The following is a 26,381-nucleotide window of genomic DNA, read 5'->3' as shown; positions in this document are numbered from 1 at the left end:
TTGCCAATGGCGAAATGCGGAAATTTGCTGCGAATCCATGCCTGGTGAAAAAATTTGCTCATCACTAGTGCTAAATTCATTTATTCTGAAGCTCACTTACCCTTTCTTTCTTTGTTACTTCTTGTGCAATAACAGGGTAGTAGTGCTCCAATTGGCTCTTCCTTGAACCAAGTTTATTAGTCTGATATTATGTGCTAAATACATTTGTTCTGAAGCTCACTTACCCTTTCTCTCTTTGTCTATATACAGATTATCGCTGTACTGTTCTGCTGGAATACTGGGGCTTGTGCTACTGTGATTTTTCTGTGCTATTTCTGTGCAGATTTACGCTTCCCTTTAGTATGATCGATTTCCATGATCTGAGTTAGACTTGGGATAGCTGCTATATAGATAGGACCCTTGGGCCCCCCGGCCTTGGACCAGTCCTCCAGTAGAGGAATCCTCAGAACTAAAAGCAACTAATATCTACCGCTTTAGTTCTTCTTCCTTTTACAGGTAATCTAAGCAAGGTGTCTGCACTACAAAGCTTGTAATCTTGCGGGCTGCACAGCCAAATTTAATTATTTAGCAATCAATATGCCATGACCCTTTAAAATCGTCATAAGTTTATTGTAAACATATTGTTAAAAGAATCCGACATTTCGGTCCTCAATAGGACCTTTCTCAAGGATGTCGGAATATTTATTGCTATATATATATATTATGAATTACCCCAGATATTATCATGCTGTTCAATTTTGTAAGTAACTCTAGCGGTCATTTCCTTACATTTTTTATTGGTTTCAATGACCTCCTGAACAGTAGGGATGTTTGTGGTTTTCTACTTAAATGTAATAGCTAATCTAGCTACTGTAACAATGTGGTTGACCAATCTCAGTGCTGGGTTGTTAAAGCGGGGAAGTTGGAGTTCCAATAATAAGTGGGGCATTTCAATATCTATTGGCATCCACAAAACTGCCTGTATTAATTCAACAACTGCTTTCCAGTATACTGTAATTTTGGGGCATGTGCACAAAATGTGGCTTAGTGTGCCTCTGGTGGGGCAACCTCTCCAGCAAAAGGGTTGTGGTTGAGGAAAATATTCTTATGGGCATTTTCCCAGATCTTAGACCATTGATGCAATGTCAGGTCCCTTTCCATTTCTGTTTCCCAGTGTTGCATATGTAGATGTTTCGGGAATGGGTTTTCCAGAAGGGAGTTCAATAGTTGGTATACCTGGAGATGAGATATCAGGCCTCTGTAGGGTTAGGTGCCCCCAATACTTTTTGGTAGGGAATGCCTATTGTTGTTACAAAATGTTTAATCTGAAGGTATTCCTGTGGTTCATTGGTCCCCCATTTGCACATTTCTCATACTTTGTTGTATGTATAGAACTTACATGTCCAGGGATCAATAAGATTGATTATTCTGGTTAAATTATGAGCAGCACAATCTCTGAGGAAGGCTTTCTGTTGCCCTGGGATGAAATTGGGATTGTTCACCAATGATATGTGAGGTGAAGGATAAGTGTTTATCTGATATTTTCGTAGACATACTGATAGTGTAAGGTGTATAGGTTTGGGGGCAAGGCAGGGTAGGCGCACATTAGTTTTATTAGTTAATAGAAGGTTACTTATGTGATATGGATGTGTCCATTAAGTTCTCAGTGGTGCCCACTTCATAGGTGCCTTGGGTTGTAGCCAGGCTAGAGTTTGGCAATGTTGGGCTGCCTCATAATATTTTTCTATATTGGGGACTGCCAGACCACCTTGATCTCTGCTGGCCATTAGGACTGATCATAAAATTCTGGGTCTTGTCTTATTCCAAATATAACTCAAATGGCAATAACAAATAGATAATCCAAAGTGATAAATTAAGACAGTAAATTATATCTATTAAACACTTGCAACCTAAATTTAATAAATCAACCTAAAGTAAGCATAACGAGAGAAAGTAATGACCCTGGGTCCATCACAAGATTCAAATATAAATTCGGGTGAAGCCAAAAGAACATCTTGCAAAGCAAGGAACTCACTTCTGTCAACTAGTGATCCAGGTGCAGAAGACCCGAACCCGTAACTTGAAAGGCAAAGCAACCATACATGAGAAAAAAACAGCTATATTCATACACCAGGATCATCCACCGGAGTCAGTCACAAACAGATCATTGAACAGTCCTGTATCCTGTGAGATCATTTCTTAGATTGGGGGTTATCCAATGAAAGACTAGGTAGTTTATCTGCGCCCAGCCTTCCAGACCTCATGCATCAAACCCCCAGCAATAGAGCCGCACTCTCAACCAATGTCCAATTGAAAAATATATATAGGGGGGAGCACGAGACAAAATGCTAAATTTCTGCAAAAAAAGTGCTTTTATTTTTATGCCATACACGACATGTTTCGGGCCCCGTTCGTGCCCTTTATCACGTGTGAAACACCTTGTTGCTGCTTTTCTTAAAACTTTGAGGATGGATAGGTCTGAAATATTGAGCAATGGTACAGTATCTAATAGCAGGAACAGGATCTGGCCAGTAATGACCTACCTTTATTACCACCTTTAGTAGGCAATTCTACAGAATTAAGGGTATTGTTAATGGCTTTTTACCAGTTTTATTCAGTAATCTGCAATTTTCATTGATTTTGCAAAATGGTTGTTATTTTGTGTAATGTAAATCTCCTACATTAGCTAGTTTTCTTCCTCTGACTCCCGACAACCAATTGGGACCTCTTGGCTCACAACAAAAGGAACCTACCCATTTGGTGCACAGAGGTGCATCATGTGTTCTCATATTAAATGCTTCACTACATTTACCAGTACGGCAACGGGTGAATCCTTTGATATGCATATGTATGCCAATTGTAACACTCGGTTTGTAGTATATTTGTAACTTGCTCACTTTGTAACATTCAGTATGTGGGCTGCTTGATTGGCATGGTTTGTACTGGATGATGTGATTGTCTGTAAAGGCCCCCATACACGGGCCGATAGAAGCTGCTGATATCGGTCCTTTGGACCGACTCGGCAGCTTATCTGCCCGTGTAGGGGCAGAAACGAGCGGGCTGGCCGACCGATATCTGGCCTGAAATTGGCCAGATATCGATCAGCCAGGTTAGAAAATCCGGTCGGATCGGGTACCGCATCGGCTCGTTGATGCGGTCCCCGAACCAACTGCCCCATTGCCGCCTACATAATCTGGTCGTTTGGCCCCAGGGCCAAACGATCGGATTATTTTTTTTTTTAACTTCAAGCTCCCCGATATCGCCCACCCGTAGGTGGGGATATTGGGGGAAGATCCGCTCGCTTGGCGATCTCGCCAAGCAAGCGGATCTTACCGTGTATAGGGACCTTTAAGGTCTCATCCAGGCCATGGTATATATTATCTAGCAGTGATACGCCTAAAGCAACTGCACTCAGTAATCATGGGAATGTTTCAGCATTTTAAGAAGCTGCTTGGATGAGTGGGGAAACGTTTCCATGATTACTGAGCAAGTTCAGTTGCTTAGAATTATCACTGCTACATACCTTGATTAAATAAACCTTCACCTTCATAGTTTCTTTATTGTTTAGTTAGTGATACTGTATTTTCAGATGTAATAGTTGGAAAAAGTCTTCCACCTAATTACTAGTAATTCTAAACAGCTTTCCAATATACATTTATTACACATTTTCAGTGGTTCCAAAGTTATTTGTAAATTGAAAGCAGTATTTGTCTGTTTACATTCTTTGTGCTGCTAGTTCTGACTCCTGAACAGTGTTGCAAGGCAGTTGATTAAAAGACCTGCAGGGCAACTTACTCCTGTTTTATTGTTTACAAATAATGTGAAAATGTTTAACGCATGTATACTGGAAACTTTATTAATGGCAGAAATCAGTTTTTGGGTGGGGAATCCCTATAAAAATAAAAGTTGCAGTCACACCACCCAAACAAAATCAATCACAGACTGATTATTAGTATTTCATTTTTTGTTTTAATTTATTTGGGTCATTTATATAATTTCCGTTTCTAGATCTAAATAATGGTATACACTTAAATATATTTTGTGTGATAATACTGAAAGGTTTTACAGATTGGTTTATATATACATACACAGGATATTTCATTTACCATGTAAATAATTGCTATGTAAATAATTTGAATATGAAACCCCCATTGAACTGGATGGAGAGTTTAGTTTCTTCTACAAACTATGGATACTCTTTTTAGGTAGGGTATTCATTGTACATAAAACACATGTGCTGCAAGCTGGTAGGTGTAAGAAACATTGTACTGTATATTGCTTTATGATGCACTTCTTTATTATACCTTTCCTGCTATGTTCTAGTAGTTTCTACACTGGGGATGTTAATATGTAAAATGGTATTCTTGTCGTTGTATAAACAAATTACATATTATTCATATTACATTCCCCCTTTGTACAAAAATATATATTTTGCATTTTTTAAAATATTGCAATACTTAACGCCTCTTAATTTTATAGTTTTAAATTATTTTTCTTACTGTTTGCGATTGCTTGGGGAAACAAATAAAAATGATATCAACTTAAACATGTCATTTGTAATGACTGTTATTCACTGAACTCAGATTGCACAAAGGGGAATACTGCTAAGTACATGCCTGTATAAAATATGCCCTTGTACAACTCACTAACAGTCCATTTTACTTTACCAACCACATGACAACTCCCAGCTTTCCCATCACCATACATGGGCCTTTCACCCTTGGTTCAGCTGCAGCTATCAAATAAAATAATGTCTAAAACTGAGATATGGTCATCATCCCAAAACCACGTCTTCGCTACTGGCCTTCCCTAGTCCATAAAACTACAGAGAAATAACTACAGAGCATCTTGTTAATTTTTGTTGATTCTGGGAAGGAAGCCTAGGATTGCTTCTGCAATTTCCATTAAGTGCTCCAGAGACTGAGCCTCACCCACAGGCGCAGTTAGGGCAGAATGCTGATCAGATTCCCTTCCGCATAAAAGTTATGCCCTTATTGGAGCTCATCAGCGCAATGAAGAGTTTTCTAGTTTGTGGATCACTAGAAAAGCATCCTGCCTGTCTGCCAATTGCTGCATAGAGAAAAATCCTGGCCAAATCATTTCCAAAATTGTCCCTGCAATATCAGCAGCAAAATATGTACAAGACTGAGATTACAGAGCATTTAAATAGATATTGTTTACTAGTCTGTACCTTACCTTTGTGAGCCTGACACCGTCAAATCGATATTAAAGGTCATTTACTGAGCATTTGTTGCCGATCTGCTGCAGGTATCTGGGCTTTGTTTTGGAGGCTAACCAAATTAAACACCCGATTAGACACTGTCTTCATTTGGAAGAACTGTATTTATGTGTCATTTAGCTGTACCCTATGTCCTGCACCCCATACACCACCGACTGCAACCAGACTGGGGGGAGGGGGAGAAGTGCTAAGAACTAAGGGTTGAGCTCTTGCACCCCACTTCTTCCTCCAGTCTATCATTAATAACCCCTACTGTGCTTTGGTTCCCTATAACATTAATGTGTATCAGGCTCAGATAACAAAAAAAATAGATAGATAGAAATAATTTGATGTTAAAGATATCAAAATCTCCACCACATAGATAAGATACATTTCAGTTTATACATACGATTTATTTACGAGGCGTGGCAACGTACATATATGTATCTTATCTACCCCTCCCAATAGAGTTTTATTATTAGCATTAATGTATTATAATGACCTCCCATGCTAAGGATATTAGATACTGAAGTTCTTGTAACTGATAATCTATCAAAAGTAACCTTTACCAGGTTGTGGATCTAACAGCAAAAATAACAAAGCAATCAAAAATGCTGAAACCGGTAGTTCAGAAAGACTACATCCAGAACTCTTAGTATTTTGTATTAAGGCAATAATAACTGCAACAGACCCAAGCCACTTTTGATAAGCAGCACATACATTGGAAAATAAATGTTTTTGTTTTAAATACAATCCTAAATGTATTTTCTTCTTGTTTATCTGAGTGTCATTTGTACATTTAATATATTATGAATTATGGTCACACAATTGGTCAGTCACCTTTCCCCTTCCCTCCCCTGAACATTCACCACAGAAATTCAATAAAAACACAGAGACATGTTTATTGGGAAACCTGTTGATGGGCACAGGATTTATTTAAATTAAAAGTCAGTTGGGGGTTGGGCCTAGCAGCCAATGATCAAGAGAAAGGCAAAAAACCCTCCAAGTGCTCAGCCAATTTGCACTGAAGGTAAAAATTCCTTCCTGACTCCTAGAAACGGCAGTCGGTTTTACACCCTGGATCATTGCTTTGTATGTTCTGTGTGTAGAAGGGTGGGCAGTGGGAAGAAGTGGGTGGGGTGCTTGTGTAAAAGAGGGTGGGCGGGCACTTGTGTAGAAGGGGCAGGGTGGAGGCACAGATGCTTGTGTAGAGGTTTAGGTGGTTCTGAAGCTTGTGTAGTGTAGTGGGTGGGTGGAAGGGCTTGTGTGGAAGGGCTTGTGTGGAAGGGCTTGTATGGAAGGGCTTGTATGGAAGGGCTTGTATGGAAGGGCTTGTATGGAAGGGCTTGTATGGAAGGGTGGGTGGGCGCGTGTGCTGGTGTATGTATAGAAGTGTAGATGGAAAGCGAACCAGTGGGCAGGTTAAGAAGGATGGATGGGAATCAGGGAGCAGGTGGAGGATGGTGACAGCAAGCCTGTGTCACAAATCTTATGGTGGAGCGCTGAAAATAAAATAAAAATGAGAAATTTAGAAATTTTTGCAATAAAAGTAAATAATAGACAAATACTAGTTTCTTACCGTATTAAAGCCTGAAGCTAGAGAATATCAGCTACCTGGAATGGCATCCTTTATTATTCATCTGATCATCTGGTGCCAGACTAGTTTCTAGTGGGGATACCCATTTCCAAAGGGGGATATCTAAGCTAGTGCTACAGCGGCCCTATGTGAGTTACCCATCTACCCCCAATTGGCCTACTAGAGAATCAGCCGTGATATCTGTAGATGTGGCCAGATCTTTACTTAGAATCAGCCACCTAGTACAGCCTAAAGACTGACAGAAACACAGCTATAACTGACTATTCCTGACTATTTAGACAGATAGCCCAAATGACTACAACAGCAGGAAGTGAGGTGGAGCCGTGCTTGCCAACATATAAAAAGAGGTTGCCAGTAAATAGATATATTACCCATATCCTCTGGAACCTCCTTCTGACGGCTTTCCGGAGCCGTTTATGCAGGGCTGGTCTTTCCACCGCTGCAACAGGAGCTTCCGCTTCACTGCTCACTGCCTCGTCTGCAGTGGGAGGTTCTTCCCTGACGGTTATTGCCTCCTCTGCAGCAGGAGGCTTCTCTTCCTGGGGGAGAAGGGCAGGAGGTTGGTCTTCGATGGTACTTTCCTCCTCTGCAGCAGGAGGCTTCTCTTCCTGGGGGAGAAGGGCAGGAGGTTGGTCTTCGATGGTACTTTCCTCCTCTGCAGCAGGAGGTTGTTCAATGATGTTGTCTTCCTCCTCTGCAGCAGGAGGTTGGTCCTGAAGTTCATCGATCCTGAATAGATAAAAGATGAAAAAATTAGTCAGTACTGTAATTTTCTTCCAAATATACATGTAGTGGTTGTGTTCCTATACCCCCCCCCCCCGCCCAAATTATGAACACCCAAGGGGGCTTTGCCTGATTCTGTCTTTCTTTTACTAATTTTATTCTATGATGTTATTATTTCTAGCGGAGTCACCAAAATTCTTAAGCTCTGACTGGCTGCTTGCTTTATCCGTATAGAACAATCATTTTCATTATCAACATACTTCATATACGGTAATAAACAGATACCCTTTATAATGTATATATTGCCCATATATGTCAGTAACTGGAATGGGAAGTGTCATTTGCAAAATACATACCCAGCAGCTTCTTCTAGCTCGTCTTCCTTCTCCCTGAGCTTCCTTTTCATCTCCTCAAGCTTAGATGTTACAGTCTGTGAGCGCAGGGGAGGCACAAGGATAGGAACAAAGGGGAAAGAAAGGAGACAGTTATGGTTATGCCTGTATAGATGGTGCCAACACTTTTGTATATGTTGAGGGCAGTGAGGGTAATGCGGGTGTTTAAATCCCTGCGGGTTATGTTGTGAGGGTAGATTCTATTCATGACTTTAATATTGGCACAAACCCACAGAGATTTATCATCAATGTCATTATATGGCAATAAATACCAAAGAAAAGCATCACAGACAGTGATCAGGGAACTTACTTGATGGAGAATTTCAAATGCCCTGTACTGGTCCAACAGGGCCTCTCCTTGGGGCGTCATCTGTGGGAGAAGAGAGTCAATGTTAAGCACTGCTTGGTACCAATGCCATTGTTGTGCCCATGTGGCCCCTAGTAACAGTCTCTGTTTATAACCCCATAATGCATTGCAACAGTTCAAGAGTTGTTGATGGTGAAAATGGCACTTAGGTGGGTGACTTTAGAGGCTCCCCAGGGGAACAAGAGATACAGTGATAATAACCTCTCCTATATTAAAAATGACACTTACTTCTGGCCAAGAATCCATCTTGTACAGGACATGATACGTCACCATTAGATCTTCCAGCTCTTCCTGTAATAAAAAATAAAGTAGCAGTGTGAGAAAGTATAATTAATAGTTTTCAAAGCAGCATCCAATGTTATTGCCTGGGCCTTGTACCATATCATTATGTGGAGCAAATATTCAGCCATAAAATATACTGGAGCAGGAGCTGACACTCTAATATCATTTATCCCATATTTAAACATATATTTTAGATTCCTTACCAGATATTGGGACATAAGCATGTATTGGGCGATGTTCTCATCCCATACATTGCGCTGGTCCATGGCGTACCAGAATAGAAAATCATCTCTGGAAAAAAAAAAGTCCCATTGAGCATTTAGTAAAATGTTCTGCTGTTGCACTGTAGTTCTACTATAGATGCACCAGGGGCTGCAAGGTGCCGGGGAACACTTTACTTACCATATGCCTGTATCAAGCATTAAATACCCTGTGCAAGGCACCCAACACAGCCTGACAGACCAATCGCTAGGTGCAATGGGCCCCAAGGGAAGCAATTTTTCACCTTATTGCACTTGCACTTACCCCTGTGACATTGGCAAATGATTCCCAACATTTAATAAGAATGTTTTTGTTTTACTTACAAGTCGTCGATCACTCCAATATGGGCTCTGTAGTAAAGCTCTGTAAAGAAAAACACATTTGCATTAAACATTGAACTAAAGGAGGAAAAGAATTCACATATAATAAACTAACCCTGCCAGCTTTGTCAGTTACATTCGCCATGTTGGGACTTTTCCCATTCCTTACATTTTGGGCTAAAGTGTCATGTTCTATAGACTACTTCCAGTTTAATGGGGTTGCGCTGGATCTTGTGGAAGACAGAAAGTCTAAAATACTAGGGGGAATGTAAGACTTGTAGCCCCCATAAACCAAAATTGTTGCATTTTTCATCTTTAAAAACCTGCCAGCCCAGGGTACTTCCCTACACAGTGCCCCAGCACCATTCCCTTGCTCCCAGGTATCCCTTCTACTGATCAGAGCCGGGTACATGGGCAGTCACATACCAAATAAGTAGCCTGGGTGAATCAAGGTGCAGCAAAACAAAGGTGCCGAATATAAATGACAATACTGGCAGTGACACTAATTTGGGGAAAAAGGCTGTAAAGCAGAACCACTCAAGGAATTGATGATTAATATAGGATTTTACCATAATAAGAAACCATGTCTTGGAAATTGATTTCTTCTTCCTTGAAAAAATCAAGGGCCTGTAAGTGAAAGGCAAGAGCATTAGGGACACAGTACTAAATGGATTTATATTCTGCTCAAGGTCAGTCTGGATTTGAGGATAATCGAGGAAATTTACAATTTCTCATTTTTGGAATCACAGAGGAACCAGAGGCATTACCTGAAGCGTTGGCCACCTTCTGAGGATGTCGCAACCTAAAGGCAGACAAATGGGCATTATATTAGGAAGAGCAATAGGAGACGTTGCAAGACTGTGCCATGAATGCTACGGGGCTAATAGGCACAATATTCCCATAGCTATATTCTCCCATCTGTATTAATGCAAGATTACCTCTTAAAAGATCTTGATTGGTTGCCATTTTAGGAACTGAGGAAGTCCCTTAGATGTGATTGGCTCACAGGGGCTGGCACAAGGCCGGGGTACCCCAAGGGGTCTTCCTCAGGAAATGCTGGTTCTCCTCAACAGCTGTTCAGAAAAGGATGTTACAAAATGAACTGAGGAGAAACCAGAAAAAATGCCAAAAAACCTGCAAAGGAAAAATCGCTTTTAAAAAAGCGTTTTGAAAATGTCGCTCAAAATCTCTCTCTCTCTCTCGCTAAATCGTAGGTCGCACTCTATCGAAAAGAGAATAAAAAAAGCATGTTAGCTTTAGGGATATTGCATTTAGATTCTAAATATAAAATACTCAGGTGGAGATGCTGGCTATTTTTCCCTAAATTTGAACTTCCAGCAGGTACTGGGCCTCAGTTAACACTATACTAGAAGTTTGCTCACAGTAGCCAATTAGAAATGGGCATTAGTACAGTTAGAATGAGGACATAGAAATTGGGGGCAATTCACTCCATGTTAGTAATAAAGGCCCAGTTATGCTCTTTGGGTGACTTGGGTACAGAAGTGCAGGACTAATAAAAACATCATAGCAATGGGGTTTTGATTGGTCTAAAGCAAACTTTAATAATGATAGTAGAGTTGTGGTCGGTTGTTATGGATACAATGTTGTACGTAAAAATCCATAATTTCAACTTAACGTACACTGCAACTGATAATACTTAGTTGCATTACACTGTAATAATAGCATTTAATATTTGGTTGCTAGGCTCCCTGACCTTGGCAACCAGGCATTTGTGTGGATAAAGTAGGATAAAGTTAGGATAAAGTATGAATAGGAGATGGCTTGAACAGAAAGAAATGCAATAACAATAATGGCTTGATTTCAGTTGCCAGGTTTAATTACCCTAGCAACCATTTGGTTCAACATTTTATCCCCTATCCCCCCTATTCTTTACCCCAAATATTACACTAACTGACACACAGGTTGGGATTACATGTTATCAAGAACATTGAATAGGCAGCACAAGGACTAATTTACTAACATAGACACCAAAATGCAAGTTTTCCCAGTGTGGCTAAAGTCCCCCCCCCCCAGCGTCAGGGCAGCCCCAAACGTAAACTAAGTAAGTGTCAGTAAGGCCTGTGTCAGTCTGTATTAGTGGGTAACAGGGTAAGGAGGGAGCAATTAAACATTGTATTATTCAATACTGCCCCTACCATGTACCCTGCTGCCCCCAACAGCTGGGGTATTTGAGAGGCAAGTGCATTAAAACTATATTTTGTAAAAGTAGAAAGTATTGCTATTTATTCCATTAAATTCAGGTACATGTTAAGAGCAGGGCATATACCCTGGGGCAGAGGGGCAAAACTTTAAAATGACCAAGAATTACTTGGAACAAAAATGAAGTATTTTATGGTTTGGCGCAGGGGTCCCCAAATATCCCTTTTTATGGAGGTCCCCAGTGAAAAACATTTGCTGGCATCCCTGTATAACTGCCAAACCCTGGGTCTGTGTCTCCCAACCAGCACTAAGATTAAAGACATCTCCAAAGCCCATTTTAGCGGAAAGTTCTCCAAATTCACTAAAATCAGTGAGAGGAGCAACTTCCCCTAGTCTGGGGGGGGGGGCGTCACTTAAATATTTCCCTTCTTTTTTCTTTAAAATAAGTGTTTTACGTCAAAAATGTATCAGAGGAGATGTATGCTTACCTCTAGCCACCAATGCCAACCAACCGACTAAATCAACTGTCACATTCCTAGGGTCAAGTCTCCTCTCATATTATGACACGTGCCATTGTTAAAGGGAAAGTGTACCCCGTTTATGAGTAAGGTTTATATGGCAGTTATTTGCCCTTAGATGTGCAGTACATACATAGCTTATTATGTACCCATAGCATTGCTTTGTATATGTGGCCTATTGAGTGCAGTTACTGTGCTGCCATATCTCTTGCAAAAATTCATTCATCAGCCATGGTTCCTCCCTGCTGCTGCTGTTGCTCAGTCTGGGTAACCAGGGGGGCCCTAAGCTTGTAGGGTGTCCCTTCCTTAGCCTGAATAGTGGGTAGGGTTGGGGGTTACACTAGTTGGGAATTAGTTGGGAATATGGTAAATACAAGGTATGTACAAACCTAATCCGCGCTTATAAATAAAGTAAACTAGTGATTAATTATAAGATGTGCTTTTTCCATTTACCGAGAAGAAGAAAGAAGAAGAAAAAAAAAAAAAAAAAAAAAAAAAAAAGAAGAACACAATAAAGTTTTCTCTCCGTGAGCCGTATCAAATAGTGATTGAGCTGCCCTCCTCTGACTAATCCAAAAAGTGCTCCTTATATTAACCCTAAAAGAGTTGGCGCTCATAAAACACTACCCGTGATAAAATCAATCAATTTGTTTATTGCACAATAATGAGAAATTCATACATTTAAAAATTATTTTCATTAAAAGACACCTATAGTGCACAAAATCTATTTTCTATTTTAGTGTAGAGAAATATATTTACAATGTAAATTGATGTTATCAATAAATGGTTAAATGAGGATAAAAGGTACTTAAAATATATATAGTAGGAAAAATCAATACAGATTATATACGAGAACAATCAATTCAAAATACATATGGGGGAGGGAAATGAATTCCTGTAGTAGATAGATCATTCAGCAAATCATGATTATAAATACAAGGTATATGCATATATTCATTCTATGGTCTTTCTAGGGGCACGTGAATTGTAAAGAAAATGTAATAAAAACTCACAGAAATAAGAAAAGCAATGCATTTTGCCATGTAATGTTTATTGGACAGTTTATTACACTATATGGTTTAATTGCAAAAAAGGTGGCACAATTTTTTGTTGCACAATAGCAGCTTATTTAGTAAGATTTTTTAATACATCTAGGGGCTGATTTACTAAGACACGAATTCCGACCGAATTGGAAGAATTCCGATTGGAAAACGAACATTTTGCGATTTTTTCGTATTTTTTGCGATTTTTTCGGCGCCTTTACGACTTTTCGGAAATTATCGCGACTTTTTCGTTACCAATACGATTTGCGCGAAAAAACGCGAGTTTTTCGTAGCCATTCCGAAAGTTGCGATTTTTTCGTAGCGTTAAAACTTGCGCGAAAAGTTGCGCTTTTTTCGTAGCGTTAAAACTTAAAAGGCGCAACGTTTCGCGCAAGTTTTAAAACTACGAAAAAAATCGCAACTTTTTGCGCAAGTTTTAACGCTACAAAAAAATCGCATCTTTCGGAATGGCTACGAAAAACTTGCGTTTTTTCGCAAAAATCGTATTGGTAACGAAAAAGTCGCGATAATTTTCCGAGAAAAACGCAAAATACCGATCATTACGAAAAAAACGCAATCGGACGCATTCGGCCCGTTCGTGGGTTAGTAAATGTGCCCCCTAGACTGCACACTGGTCCAAATGACAAAATGAGCAATTTTTTCTTCATTGGTGGTTGAGTCACATAGGGGCCTATTTATGATTTTATGAAGGCCCTATGTGTTTGCAGCACAATTGCCTTTCTTCTTGGAATTGATATTGGTGTAAAATAGCTAATTTAGCTGATGCTGTATTGTCCTATTGTACTTTATAATTAAACACTAAAACATTTATAGCAAATTTATAAAACTCCTCTCTGGGAATTTTGACTCCTCCTGCACTTTAAAATTTTGATAGAACTGAATGAACTGGTAATCGATCAGATTTCATATTTATCATTGTCCAAGCTCTCCTGGAAAAAATGAATTTACTTTCCAGGATAAAATTCAAAGGATTCATAATAAAATGGATCCGATTCACCAGAAATATTTCTTTAAGTTCATTTGATTTTGAAATATTTGGCATCAATTTTTAGATAATGATCATTGATAAATCTATCTAGTATGGTTTGTTTTCTTAATTAAAACAAGGGGTAAACCCTATATCTTTAGATATAGACAAAGTAGTGCTCATTGTTAGAAATAAATGAAGCAGCAAGTATACGATACAGTCAGATCCACTTGAGAAACAAGGAAGCCCTAAACCTAACACTTGTCTTGACCAGACAGAAAGGACAGTGCTCCCTTGCATATATATTCTTATATGAAAAAATAGAATTGCATTATGGGTAGAAAACATGGCAGATTGCCCCCAAACTGTTGCACCTAGAACAATACAAGTATATGAGTCCATGTAAATCAGGTATTGGAATTAAAAGGTTTTAAGCTGAGAGCTCTGGATTTGATGCTTTACAGATATATTCTGAGCTGTATTTTTTTGTTGCAGTCTCATTTTGTCTCTGCACTGACAGTAGTTTTTGTCTCATCCATAAAGATTGACGACGCACCTGTTGACGACCCATCGTTAAAGGTTTTGGTACCAAATAACAGCGGCACTTTGAAACGAGTTAAATGAGCAGTTGTCCACACGTCTCTCCTGCTGGTAAGACCACAATTTGTTAAAGAGCCCCACATAACACAGAAATCTTTAATATACCTATCACTGTAATCTGTTCTTTCAAAAAGTATGAATAAATACTATTTATATATGATGAAATCCAGAAACAGTCAATACATCAGTCTCTCCTTTTGGGATGTAGCATCTACAGTAAGTGCTGTTGCCTAGATCATATCAGGATATGATGGAATGGAGGGGCAGTCATTAAGAGTTTATTTCTTGTAGGAATATGCCACAAGCCCTATGTGATTCATGCCAAGAGGCACTAAGTCATAGGCCTACCCCTTCAACAGATCCACTGACACGTGTGACACTATTTCTCTGATCTAACAGACCGGCACGTGGACCAATCTGCCTTATCTCTAGGCGGAAGTGTTGGGCAAGTGCAGACTGACCAATGACCCCCACACATGATAAGATTGGAGCCATTGCCCTAAGGATTGTTCTGAGCTCTATAGATGATCATACAGTTCAGCTGGAAACTGACCAAATTGTTTAATTTGGTGCCTGGACTGAAGGGTTAATTCATAGAGGAGACATAACACCCATTGTTGCATTACACTTATAGAACTAGTGTAAATGTTAGTGTAGTACCCTATGGAAACTAAATAAAATTGTGCCAATATTAATCTTACAGCCGCTGGTTTATCAGAGTTATTTGCTTGTTGCTTGCAATGGGTTGTCGTTTTTGTCGTTACTTCCATTGACGCTGACCTTTCTCTTCTGTTTTACAGTACAAGATCCTGTTTGGACCTCAGCTTTACTAAACTTCAACTTATTGCCGGCCCTGCTACAACTGCTGACCCATTCAAAAGATGTCTTCCTGATGGTACGTCCTGATTTGTGATCTGATTCTTTAGAATTTCCAAAAGTCTTTGAACTTGCCTGTCTGAGCTCTATGTAAAATAACAAGAACATAAAATGGACAACAGGGAGCAATATTAGAAAATCCTGCACCATTTCTACAAAGCTCCATATGTGAGTTTGACGATATTTAAATTAAATTTTTTAAAAATAATTTTCTTCTTCTCTCTAATAATAAAATAGTACCTTGTACTTGATCTACGCTTAAGATATAATTGATCCTTATTGAGAACAAAACAATCCTACTTTTTTTTTTACTACACTTAGGGGCACATTTACTAAACCACGAACGGGCTGAATGCGTCCGATTGCGTTTTTTTCGTAATGATCGGTATTTTGCGATTTTTCGGAAAATTGTTGTGACTTTTTCGTAGCCATTCCGAAAGTTGCGCAAAATGTTGCGATTTTTTTGTAGCGTTAAAACTTGCGCGAAAAGTCGCGCCTTTTAAGTTTTAACGCTACGAAAAAAATCGCCAGATTTTGCGCAACTTTCGGAATGGCTACGAAAAAGTCGCATTTTTTCGCGCAAGTCGTAATGGCTACGAAAAACTCGTGTTTTTTCGCGCAAATCGTATTGGTAACGAAAAAGTTGCGACAATTTCCCAAAAGTCGTAAAGGCGTCGAAAAAATCGCAAAAAATACGAAAAAGTCGCAAAATGTTCGTTTTCCAATCGGAATTTTTCCAATTCGGATTCGTGGGTTAGTAAATGTGCCCCTTAAAGTAAGGTGATCATAAATACGGAAAACACCTTATTAGAAAAACTCCATCTCCCAAGCATTCTGGATAACAGGTCCTACACCTGCACCTGTTGTTGTTCTGTTAATGCTTCTGGGTGCAGTTCATAAATGTGTATTAATATTAGTTCATATGATATATTGGCTGAAATATACAGGATAGCCAAAGGGTATGCCAATACAAAATATTAAAAATATTAAATATTAAAGGAAAAAAAATTAATTCTCAGATGCTTTCCAGCATATATTAATTAAAACTATTCAGTGGCTTTAAATAAATGTAATAGCAACTGAAAGCAGTACCTGTGTATTCCTTTCTCCTTTTTGGTTCTGACTCTTGAAACAATGTAGCAGACATTAGATCTCTTCCATGGCTTTTTCTCAGCTGACTTCTGCTACAGCCTGTTTTAGGAATCAGAACCAACAATTCCGTTTTTTCATTTTTAACGTATTTTCATTTTTAACTTTTGTTGTTCATTCTAACTGTGCTTTGCCAAATGCCCAATGGAAGCTGGTGCCTGGTGGGTGACTTTGCTGAATTATGAAGCATGTATTTCCTCTCTAGGTTGCCACAGTTTTGCATAACATCGCAGATCTGGGGTCGGCTTATTGTCACCACTGAGGGAGAAAGGAATTTTGCCGTGTTTAACCCCAACTCTGCGTGATGACGACATACAAGTGGCAAGGCTAAGCCTAGAATTACTGAATACGCTTTTCACATACTGTCCAGATGTAAGTGATCTTTATTTACTGCCCTGAGATAGTGGCATCGTTTTTTTAAGAATTGCTCAGCGTTTTAACGTGTTGGTAACTGGCCAGTCCGTGCATGATTTGCTCAGAACTGCCTGCCCAACCATTATCAGGTCCTTGTCCGACAGGTCTTGTATTCCCACAGTATGATCTTACAGTATGATCTGGCCCAGCACACAGCTGGCAAAACTGGGCACAGATACACTTGCTTGATCTCCACAAGTACGGACATCCTAAAGTAACTATTTTATATATAGGAGGCTGGGCACCTTTGTAAAAATAAATACATAAATATCTGAGGGCTTGATAAAGGGCTGGAGTGAAGCCCGAAACGTTGCCTTTGGCACTTGAGTAAAGATTCACATTTTTCAAAACAACCGGAGTGCTGCTGTTTTCTTCATTTTTGTACATATTGCTATAAGGCTCCTAGTCAGATTGTAGTTTTTTTACATTGTTCCAAACCTGAAAACATTACCCATGCTTACCATGTCTTCATAAATGCCTATTGTTTCCCCATGTACACTCCTTAGTTCCCCAGTTCTTTATACCATTTAATAGTGGCTGGTATCTCCAACGATGAGGTATCACAGTCCTAGCTGAACCAAGACAGAATCCTTTTTTATATTTATTTATATTTATTTATTTTATTTTATATTTGGGTGCAGAACCTGGGAGCATGGAAAGTGTACCTATAAAAAATAATGACATAGGCAAGCTTACAGCATACTGAGACACAAGAATATACAAAAGTATCTCACATGTATCCAGTTAATACATATTGCTATAAACAGTAAGAATTAGTCTAAATTGCCATAACCAACTGTTCAAGTGTTAATATCTCCAGTAGTTATAATGATGATATGATTAACAAAAAGGAGCAAAAAAATATGAAATTGTTAGGGGTGCTCTGGACACTCCGTGAGGCCTGTTCTTTTTGTTATCTCTTATTAAAGCTTTTTTGAACTTCTATTTGTGGTAGATTTAGTCAGTTAAGTAATGCAGGGATATCTCGTGGTGTCCTTATAGAAACTGGTTTGCCATTCTCCATAACAATCAGAGCAAAGGGAAATCCCCATTTATATTGAATAGATTGTTCCTTAAGGTGGTCCAATACAGGTCCCTGTGTTTGGGTAGTCTTGAAAGAGTTTCAGTTTAGCATTAGCTAATTCAATGTCACCTTTTGTCTCTAGCTTTTACAGTAATAGCCTCTTTCAATGTAGCCTCTTTGGAGTAATCTCTGGGTTCAGGCCCGGACTGGCAATGTGTGGATTCTGGCAAATGCCAGAGGGGCTGCTGTAAGATGCCATAGGCAGTCATAGAACTGTTTGGGTACCTGTGTACTTGAGGTGCCAGGGCCTATTTTGAATCCCAATCCAGACCTATCTGGGTCTCAGTTCTCTGTGTGCTCTGTGCAGTATAATCGAGTCCTCAGGTTGCTCACCTAGTAGCATATGCAACAGCTTTAATAGTGTGGGAGCTAGCTCTTGCTGGCCAACTGATTCAGGAAGACTTAATTCTGAAATTGTTTCTCCTGGACTGGTTTTTCTTGATTGTCCAGGAGAGTCTGTGGGTGCAAAAAGTGTGTTTTCCATAGTCTTTTCCATAGAGGTCAAGTTTGCTGATTTAGTATTTAGTATATTTTTCCAGTTGCAAACATTTTTCACCTACTGGATGTATTGTGGCAATATCTTATTACCTTTGTGCAGCCGACTAGTGTTTCAATGTCTTGACCAGACTGAAATAAGAATATGTGCTCTCAGCTCCGTGTCTAGCATGATGCCCATGTTCCTGCTGCCTCCACATATATTCTGCTCCCCAGAGCCGCCATTATTAAAGACCCTAGGGCCCATCACCTTTACTTCTTTGGGGTCTTGTGTTTTGTTTGTTGTGGGGAATGCAAGATAATGTCAGTGTTTAGTCTATAATCCCCAGATTTAGTGAGTGCTTCTGCAGGTGAAAATTGCCAGTTGTCTCTCCCCCAGTGGCAAGGCTGCAGATTGGGTTAGGACTATCAGGCCTAAAGGGGCAGAATGAAATATACTCGCCAGTATCTCTTGCCCATCCATTGGGTCAGCATTCTCATCCCCCTAATTCATCTAGTTCCATGGGTCTAGGTTTAGTAGAAGGGAATTCCAAGATGGCACCTGTTCTTGTTATTAGTATCATCCACTGCTTTTGGTGGAATATGCACGTGCCATATTTTCAAGCAAGCATTACAGATAAGACTAGCCTCGCACTTATGACCATATACAATATTACACATACAACATTTCTCATTAAATGAAGTCTCCTTCCTAACTAATCCCTTGAGCAGAGTACTGCTTTGCCATTTCATTTCACCCAAAAACATGTTTTCCTAATAAAAAATGTTATCTTTTATCAAAAGCACTTTTGTCAAAAATATTGAAAACTACATTCCTCTTAATATTTTTAGAAATGAACAGTGCTCACCACTAACCTCCCCTTCTTTCTGTAGTTTATGCAGGAGCAATGGACAAATCCTTGTTGTAGCTCCCACCCTTCCCAACTACAGTCAGGTGATCCCAGTGGAGCCAATAAAAGGGCAACCATTAAACCTTGAAAGCAAGTAAGCTGAAAGTAAAACTCCTGCATTAAATACAGTATATATTGAAGCAGTAGAATTCTTAATGAATCAGATAAAAGTGAGTGTAGGACTGGCAAGATCAGTAATGACTTTGACTTAGTTGGCCAGCTTGAAGTATATTGCAATATATGGACAAACAATCCCTGTTTTGTTTATAGCAGAGGGCATCAGCCTGAGTGCAGCTTCATGGATCAGAGATCAGACCAAAATGCATGATTTTGTTTTTTGGCTGGTCTCCACTCCATGTAGCTGCACTCACTCCCAACACTGTGCCTGGCTGTGAAGCTACACTCAGGAGCATATGGGAGCCACTCCACTTCTCTCCACTTGCTCACAAAATGCAGGCAGAGAGTGGACCATATGCTACGTGTGACTGGGCCCTAAATGTAATTCTCCCACTGGGGAGCTGTATCACAGTTTGTTAAATATGTGTCAGTGTGTTTACTTGGTTTAAAAATGTCACCTACAATATAATCATGTGGTGTGAGCTGTTAATTATTGTCACAGGAATGTTGCCTGCCTGATCTTTCAGAGCATGCAATATATATTGTTAAAACCAAATTAGTTATTTTATTTCTATATAGGTCTTCTATATAGCTTCATCTTTACTGACTCTGTTTATCAGTGGCTCCTAATGTGTGGGGGTTATTGCTTCGAGGGGACTAGGAACTGTGACATGATGGGCTCAGGGAAAGATTTGGGGTGAATGATTATTTTCTCTCCTAGATACACGAGAAAGTCCAACTTGAAGGTCAATTATGGCCATGGCAGATGGGGAGATAAGTCGCCGCACGACAAATCTCCCTTGTCGCGGCGACTAATCTTCCTGAAATGCCATTCCACTGGCTAGAATGTAAATCGCCGGTGGGATGGCATACACAGTGCCGAAGTCGCCCAAGTTTCCTCTCAAGGCAACTTCGGCGATTTCAGCAAATTGCATCACCGCACCACGTATGCCATCCCACTGGCGATTTACATTCTAGCCAGTGGGATGGCATTTCGGGGAGATTAGTTGCCTGCGACAAGTGAGATTTGTCGCGTGGCGAATAATCTCCCTGTCTGTCACAGCCCTTAGGTTGATTTGTGTCAAACATATCTAGATTCTCTTGGAAATGTGACTGTAAATCTAATATATGATTATTCCTATAACTGTAACGCCGTTATGAGCTAAGGAGGGCCCTGACCAAAGGTTGGACCTCCAACAGTGTCTTGAACTGAAAAAAAATCTGAAAACCACTGCTCTACGCAAAAACCACAAGGCATTACCTGCCAATCTTCAAAGAGTAAATGGACGAGGTCCCTGCTCTACAGTTGGTAGCAGAATTATAATAGTGGCTTGTGTTACAACTAAGGCAAAGCCAAAGCTCTACATCAATAGAGTCTGGTTAAAACCAGTTGTGGTATCCTTTTGTTATGGCTAGATCTGCAACTTTGTCAATAATTGGAATAATTGTCCAGACTGAGCTAGAATCTGGCTGCCAGAAATATCAGATACATGTAGTTTTACCATGCCTTGACTTGCAAATGCAGATAGCCACAGGGGTAATAGGCGACGTAGGAAGCAGCCATTTGCAGTGAGCTCAGCCTTTTTGGGTTTAAGTATTTCTTTCACCTAAAATATGATAGCTGTATGGTTTCTACAACAATGGCTGAAGCTTTGGAATATCTTCTCGGGTTGAAACTGTTTGTTCATTGTTTGTAGATGTTTGTACATTGTTTGTTTGTACATTGTTTGTACATTGTTTGTAGATGTTTGTACATTGTACATTGTTTGTAATAAGCCAATAAATAAGTTAACCTAGATACATTTTTTTTAAAAGTTTGGAGTATTTATCGACCAAACGATCCAGAGACAAACGCAAATCTCCATATTGTGTAAATTCCAGAATAATATTTATTTTTATGCCAAGCTTCTGTTAGTTACAAAACAGACGGCCAATCAGGGAGTTAAAGAGCTGCATAATATAACTGAGACATTTATTTGAACATTAGGCTTTTACTTTCAGTAGCTGCCATTTTACAGTGAAATACTAAAATCAGCAGAGTACATAAGGATCACAGAGAAGAACAGATTCAAAATGTAACATCCACACACAGTACAAATGAAATGATTTGAATGTATTATTCCCTCTTTATAATGTTGGGAATAAATAAAACATACACACACACTAAATACAGGAGACACATAACAATCACCAGTTCTTAAAGAAATGTCAATTCTTCATGTCTGCCATGTTAGTATCCTGCAATTGTCTCCAGCTAGCCATTGTCCATTTTCAGCCATACTGTTGTAGATAAAACCCTGGTGCAATGGCCCCACAACTGATTTGTCAAAACAAAAAAGATGCAGGCCCTCAATTCCATCTAGTGATCTAACTGATGGGCCTGCAGGGGCAATCCATTGTATCAATTTAATCAATGCGTGTAGCCAATGTTGCTTAGCTGTCTACACACAGCCAGAGTGACCAGTGTAACTTCATTGTGTACTTCTTATACAGGTTTGAGATCTATTATCTGAAATGCTTGGGAGTATGACCACTGGAGTGTACAAGTTGCATATCCCTGAGGTGGAGATAAGACATATATTACATAGGTTAAAAAAAAGCAAACTTGCTGGTAATTAAAAATAGATTTTAGGATATAAATTTAATTTATTGTTTTCTATATAAAAAGCTTATACATACTGCATACTTGCTGGATTGATGAATATATCGTGAAATACAAAAATTGAGCTCTGTACAGGGAAACAGAAATGTCCCTTTTTCAATTAAGGTAATGCTTTTCCCCAACCACCATTCCTGCAGCACAAATCACTAATAAGCTTAATCGACAATATCTATTAAATGAAGTACCTCCTGATAATGGCAGTCTGCTTGGTTTCTAAAACATCTGTTGGATGAAATTGAGACCATTGTGTAGGGAGTGATCCCCAACCAGTGGTTCATGAACAACATGTTGCTCCCCGTGGCCTCAAAGTAGGTGCTCAGTTTTGGTTAGGAGGCAAGTTTTGGTTGCATAAAAAGACAGTGTAAAGCCAAACAGGGCATTGTTTAGGCTGCCAGTCCACATATGGGCTACCAAATAGCCAATGATAACTCTTATTTGCACCCACATGAACATTTTTCATGCTTGTGGTGCTCCCCAACACTTTTTCCATTTGAATGTGGCTCACAGGTGTAAAAGGTTGGGGACCCCTGGTGTAGGGGATTTTAGAACCCCCATTAATCCATTGAATCCTTATCTCAATGAAGGTGGCATGAATCTCAACTACCAACATTTCCAGTTGAAGAAATGGAACATGTAGAGAGGAACAAGCTAAATATTTGGTGTTTAGGGGAGTGTGCACCAATGGCCAATGTCTGTTTTAGCTACATGGAGGCATTTTACCATAATGTTTTGGTTAAATTAAACAAAAGGCACCAAATTAGTCAGACTGTGGTACTTCAAGCCTAGAATACTGCATGTGTTTTCTTTCCAAGTCACCTTACTATATCTAAGCTACCAGTTTGGGCTGTACATTCCAAGTCAGTAGAGTCGAGTCAGTAGAATAATGCAATGTCAGTAAAACTCAAGCCCAGTTTCATTGCTTAAATCATTGTGTAAATTTGTCAGCAGAAATCCTGAGAATTGTTCCAGTGATATGACTTTAATGCTACCTGATTATCACCACACAGAGGTAGTGTAGAGAGGGAATCTCTTAATTAGCTTAATATCTGCTATGCCTTGAATGTTGCTGAAGTCTTCCAAGAGCAATATAAAGCCGCGCATTTTCCCTGCCGCCACTAATCATTCTGATGCCTGTGTTTAGGCTAACAAAACTGATAATTGTTTCCCTTAAAGTGCGGCTGGCTCTCACGCTTGTTCTCCATGCATTCCTGGACTTGTTGATCCTCAGAGATGTTGGCATAGTCCTTGAAAGGAAAGCAAAAAGATTACAATGTAATTATTTTGTTCCCGGACTCAAGACCAGGGTCGGACTGGGCTGCCGGGACACCGGGAAAAAACCCGGTGGCCCCGGCCCTAATGGGCCCAGACCCGACCCCTGTTGGTGGTCTCCCGCCCGCAGGTGTCCCTCCCCTGACGCAAACACCACTGACCAACGCCCTCCCCTGATTGCGCATAAGTGAAACTACTTACGCACGCTCAGGGGAGGATGTTGGGCAGTGGCTGGGGTCCCTGTAGGGGGGGTGGGTTGGGTGGCACAGCAGGGAATGTGACCAGCAGGGGCACCTTGGGGGGTGCAGGGTCCTTGGGGGGCAGCCCCAGTGGGCCCTTCACCCCCTAGTCCAACCCTGCTCAAGACTACCACTACTATGCATAAGTCCCTCCTCTGTGAATCAGGACTGTCCCAGTTGGATAGGGATGGTTAAAATGATTGTTGAGTTATTTCTTGAAATGCAGAGCCTCACCTGATTGTTAAGTATATTAATTTGCTTGCTGATGAGTGTGCTGATCTGGTTAAAGGTCGGGCGCTGAGTGGGCTCCAGATCCCAACAAGTCTTCATGATGCGATATCTAAAATTGAAAACACCTTTCTCATTACTTAATTCCTGTAAATATAATTCTGTAAACCAGGATTTGGCAACCTGTGTCATCCTACTGTTGTTTGATTAGTAGGTCATGAACGTTTTAGCTGAACATCTGTAGACCCTCATGTTACCCATTCCCAACTGTATAGCACTGTCTTCTAAAAGTCGGTGGATACTGGTTTGATAGCCCATATGCAGACACTAACAATTCAAAATGCTTCACACTTACATTTCCAATGGAGCATAATCAGGGCAGTCCATCTTGTACCCTTCTTTGATCATCTTGTAAAACTTGCGATTAACCATGATGCCAGGATAGGGACTTCTGCCTAAAAACCCCCAAAACATTGATCTTAAATTATCAAAGAATTATATGAATCGGTATAGTTATAGGACCTCCTGAAAACTCTTAAAAAAGTTTATAGTCACTTATGTGTAATGGTTCGAGCAGCATCTCTATCATGGTTGGGGCTCTATTTGTTTTAAAGCCACAGTGGATAAAGATCCTAGCTGAATTCAGATGTTTTTAATAACTGAAGGATATAGTTGGGGGGTTATCACCAGATATGAAAGCATATACTTTCTAGATGAAACTCCAGGATGATCACCCAAGTGGGAACTGGATCTTCATCATGTAAAAAAAGTTATAATAAAACTGCTAGATGCCACATATTTCAATAAATTCGCTGTCTTATGTTACAATAATTCTCTCTTTCTTTATGTAGAGCTAATTAGGAATACTTGAAGTTAAGAATGGTGCTTATACAGTGTCCTAATGTCAGGCTAACTCACCAAGTGAGAACATCTCCCACAGAAGGATTCCATAGGACCACACATCACTTTGCACTGTGTAGACACAGTCGAATATGCTCTCAGGGGCCATCCATTTTACTGGCAGACGAGCCTAAAAGTACAGGCAAATAAGGTTTCTGTATACACACAATTTTCTACATTCCCCATCTCAAAAATATCAGTATACATTTTTGTCAAAGCTGCATTTGTAGAAAGTTGAAGAAAAAATGGAGAAAGCCACCAATTTCCATCGATTTTCCTGCACTTTTAATCATTTCTATGCCATAGGTCATGTAAATGTATTCTGTACATTAAGCTCCAGTGGAAACAATTGATCTGATATTGAATGGGTGGATCCTGGTCAATGCAATATATTGAAGATGTGGCCACACAGTAGATAAGTAAAAGCCCTGCAGTAATACACAGGGTTATCACTACAAAAACAACCATGTTGCTTGTGTTGAATAGTCAGGTAACTGGCGTGTAAATAAGTTAAAAAAAAAAGAAAAACTCAGTACAGGTATGGGATCCGTTATCCGGAAACCCATTATGCAGAAAGCTCCAAATTACGGAAAGCCTGTCTCCCATAGACTCCATTTCAATCAAATAATTCAGAATTTTAAAACTGATTTCCTTTTTCTTTGTAGTCATAAAACAGTACCTTGTACTTGATCCCAACTAAGATATAATTAATCCTTATTGGGGGCAGAACAGCCCTATTGGGTTTATTTCATGGTTAAATGATTCCCTTTTCTCTGTAATAATAAAACAGTACCTGTACTTGATCCCAACTAAGATATAATTACCCCTTATTGGGGGCAAAACAGTCCTATTGGGTTTATTTAATGGTTAAATGATTTCCTTTTCTCTGTAATAATAAAACAGTACCTGTACTTGATCCCAACTAAGATATAATTACCCTTTATTGGGGGCAGAACAGCCCTATTGGATTTATTTAATGGTTAAATGATTCCCTTTTCTCTGTAATAATAAAACAGTACCTGTACTTGATCCCAACTAAGATATAATTACCCCTTATTGGGGGCAGAACAGCCCTATTGGGTTTATTTAATGGTTAAATGATTCCCTTTTCTCTGTAATAATAAAACAGTACCTGTACTTGATCCCAACTAAGATATAATTAATCCTTATTGTAGGCAAAACAATCCTATTGGGGTTAATTAATGTTTTATTGATTTTTTAGTAGTCTTAAGGTATGAAGATCCAAGTTACGGAAAGACCCCTTATCCGGAATACCCTTGGTCCCGAGCATTCTGGATAATGGATCCTATCCCTGTACCTTGCTGCCAACTAAGAAAAATTTAAAACTTATTGGAGGCAAAACAATCTTATTGGGTTTATTTAATATTTAAATGATTTTCAAAAAGACTTTTGGCATTAAGATCCAAATTACGGAAAGACCCATTATCTGGAAAAACCCCAGGTCCCAAGCATTCTGGATAACAGTATATTACATGTTTTTAATCAATGGCCAACATGCCAATTACAAAAAGAAAAAATCTCAGAAATTTGAAAGATTAATAGAAAGAGGGAAAAGGTTCTATGGAAATATGGCACTGCTGTTATGTAGA

At 39.6% G+C, this 26,381-nt stretch overlaps 1 protein-coding gene and 1 long non-coding RNA gene across 2 annotated transcripts in view; one reads left to right on the top strand and one right to left on the bottom strand.

The window, feature by feature from the left end:
• The first annotated feature begins 14,378 nt into the window (after positions 1 to 14,378).
• LOC105946788 lies at positions 14,379 to 16,841 on the top strand. Its single transcript, XR_001170248.3, has 3 exons — positions 14,379 to 14,499; positions 15,249 to 15,343; positions 16,679 to 16,841. It is a non-coding gene; the product is annotated as an uncharacterized LOC105946788 (long non-coding RNA).
• A 4,503-nt stretch (positions 16,842 to 21,344) lies between these two features.
• The window catches only part of csf1r (colony stimulating factor 1 receptor), a 41,321-nt gene continuing 36,284 nt past the window's right edge, over positions 21,345 to 26,381 (bottom strand). The window contains exons 18-21 of the mRNA NM_001008180.1: positions 24,790 to 24,901; positions 24,227 to 24,326; positions 23,878 to 23,983; positions 21,345 to 23,379 (exon numbers count right to left, since the gene is read on the bottom strand). Coding sequence (NP_001008181.1) covers positions 23,278 to 23,379; positions 23,878 to 23,983; positions 24,227 to 24,326; positions 24,790 to 24,901 — 420 coding nt within the window. The 3' untranslated portion in view covers positions 21,345 to 23,277. The remainder of the gene's footprint in view (positions 23,380 to 23,877; positions 23,984 to 24,226; positions 24,327 to 24,789; positions 24,902 to 26,381) is intronic.

Source organism: Xenopus tropicalis, chromosome 3, assembly GCF_000004195.4.
Source record: "Xenopus tropicalis strain Nigerian chromosome 3, UCB_Xtro_10.0, whole genome shotgun sequence".
Lineage (NCBI taxonomy): Eukaryota > Metazoa > Chordata > Amphibia > Anura > Pipidae > Xenopus > Xenopus tropicalis.
The sequence above is the reverse complement of the archived record's forward strand: the minus strand, read 5'-3'. Positions and strand labels throughout refer to the sequence as shown.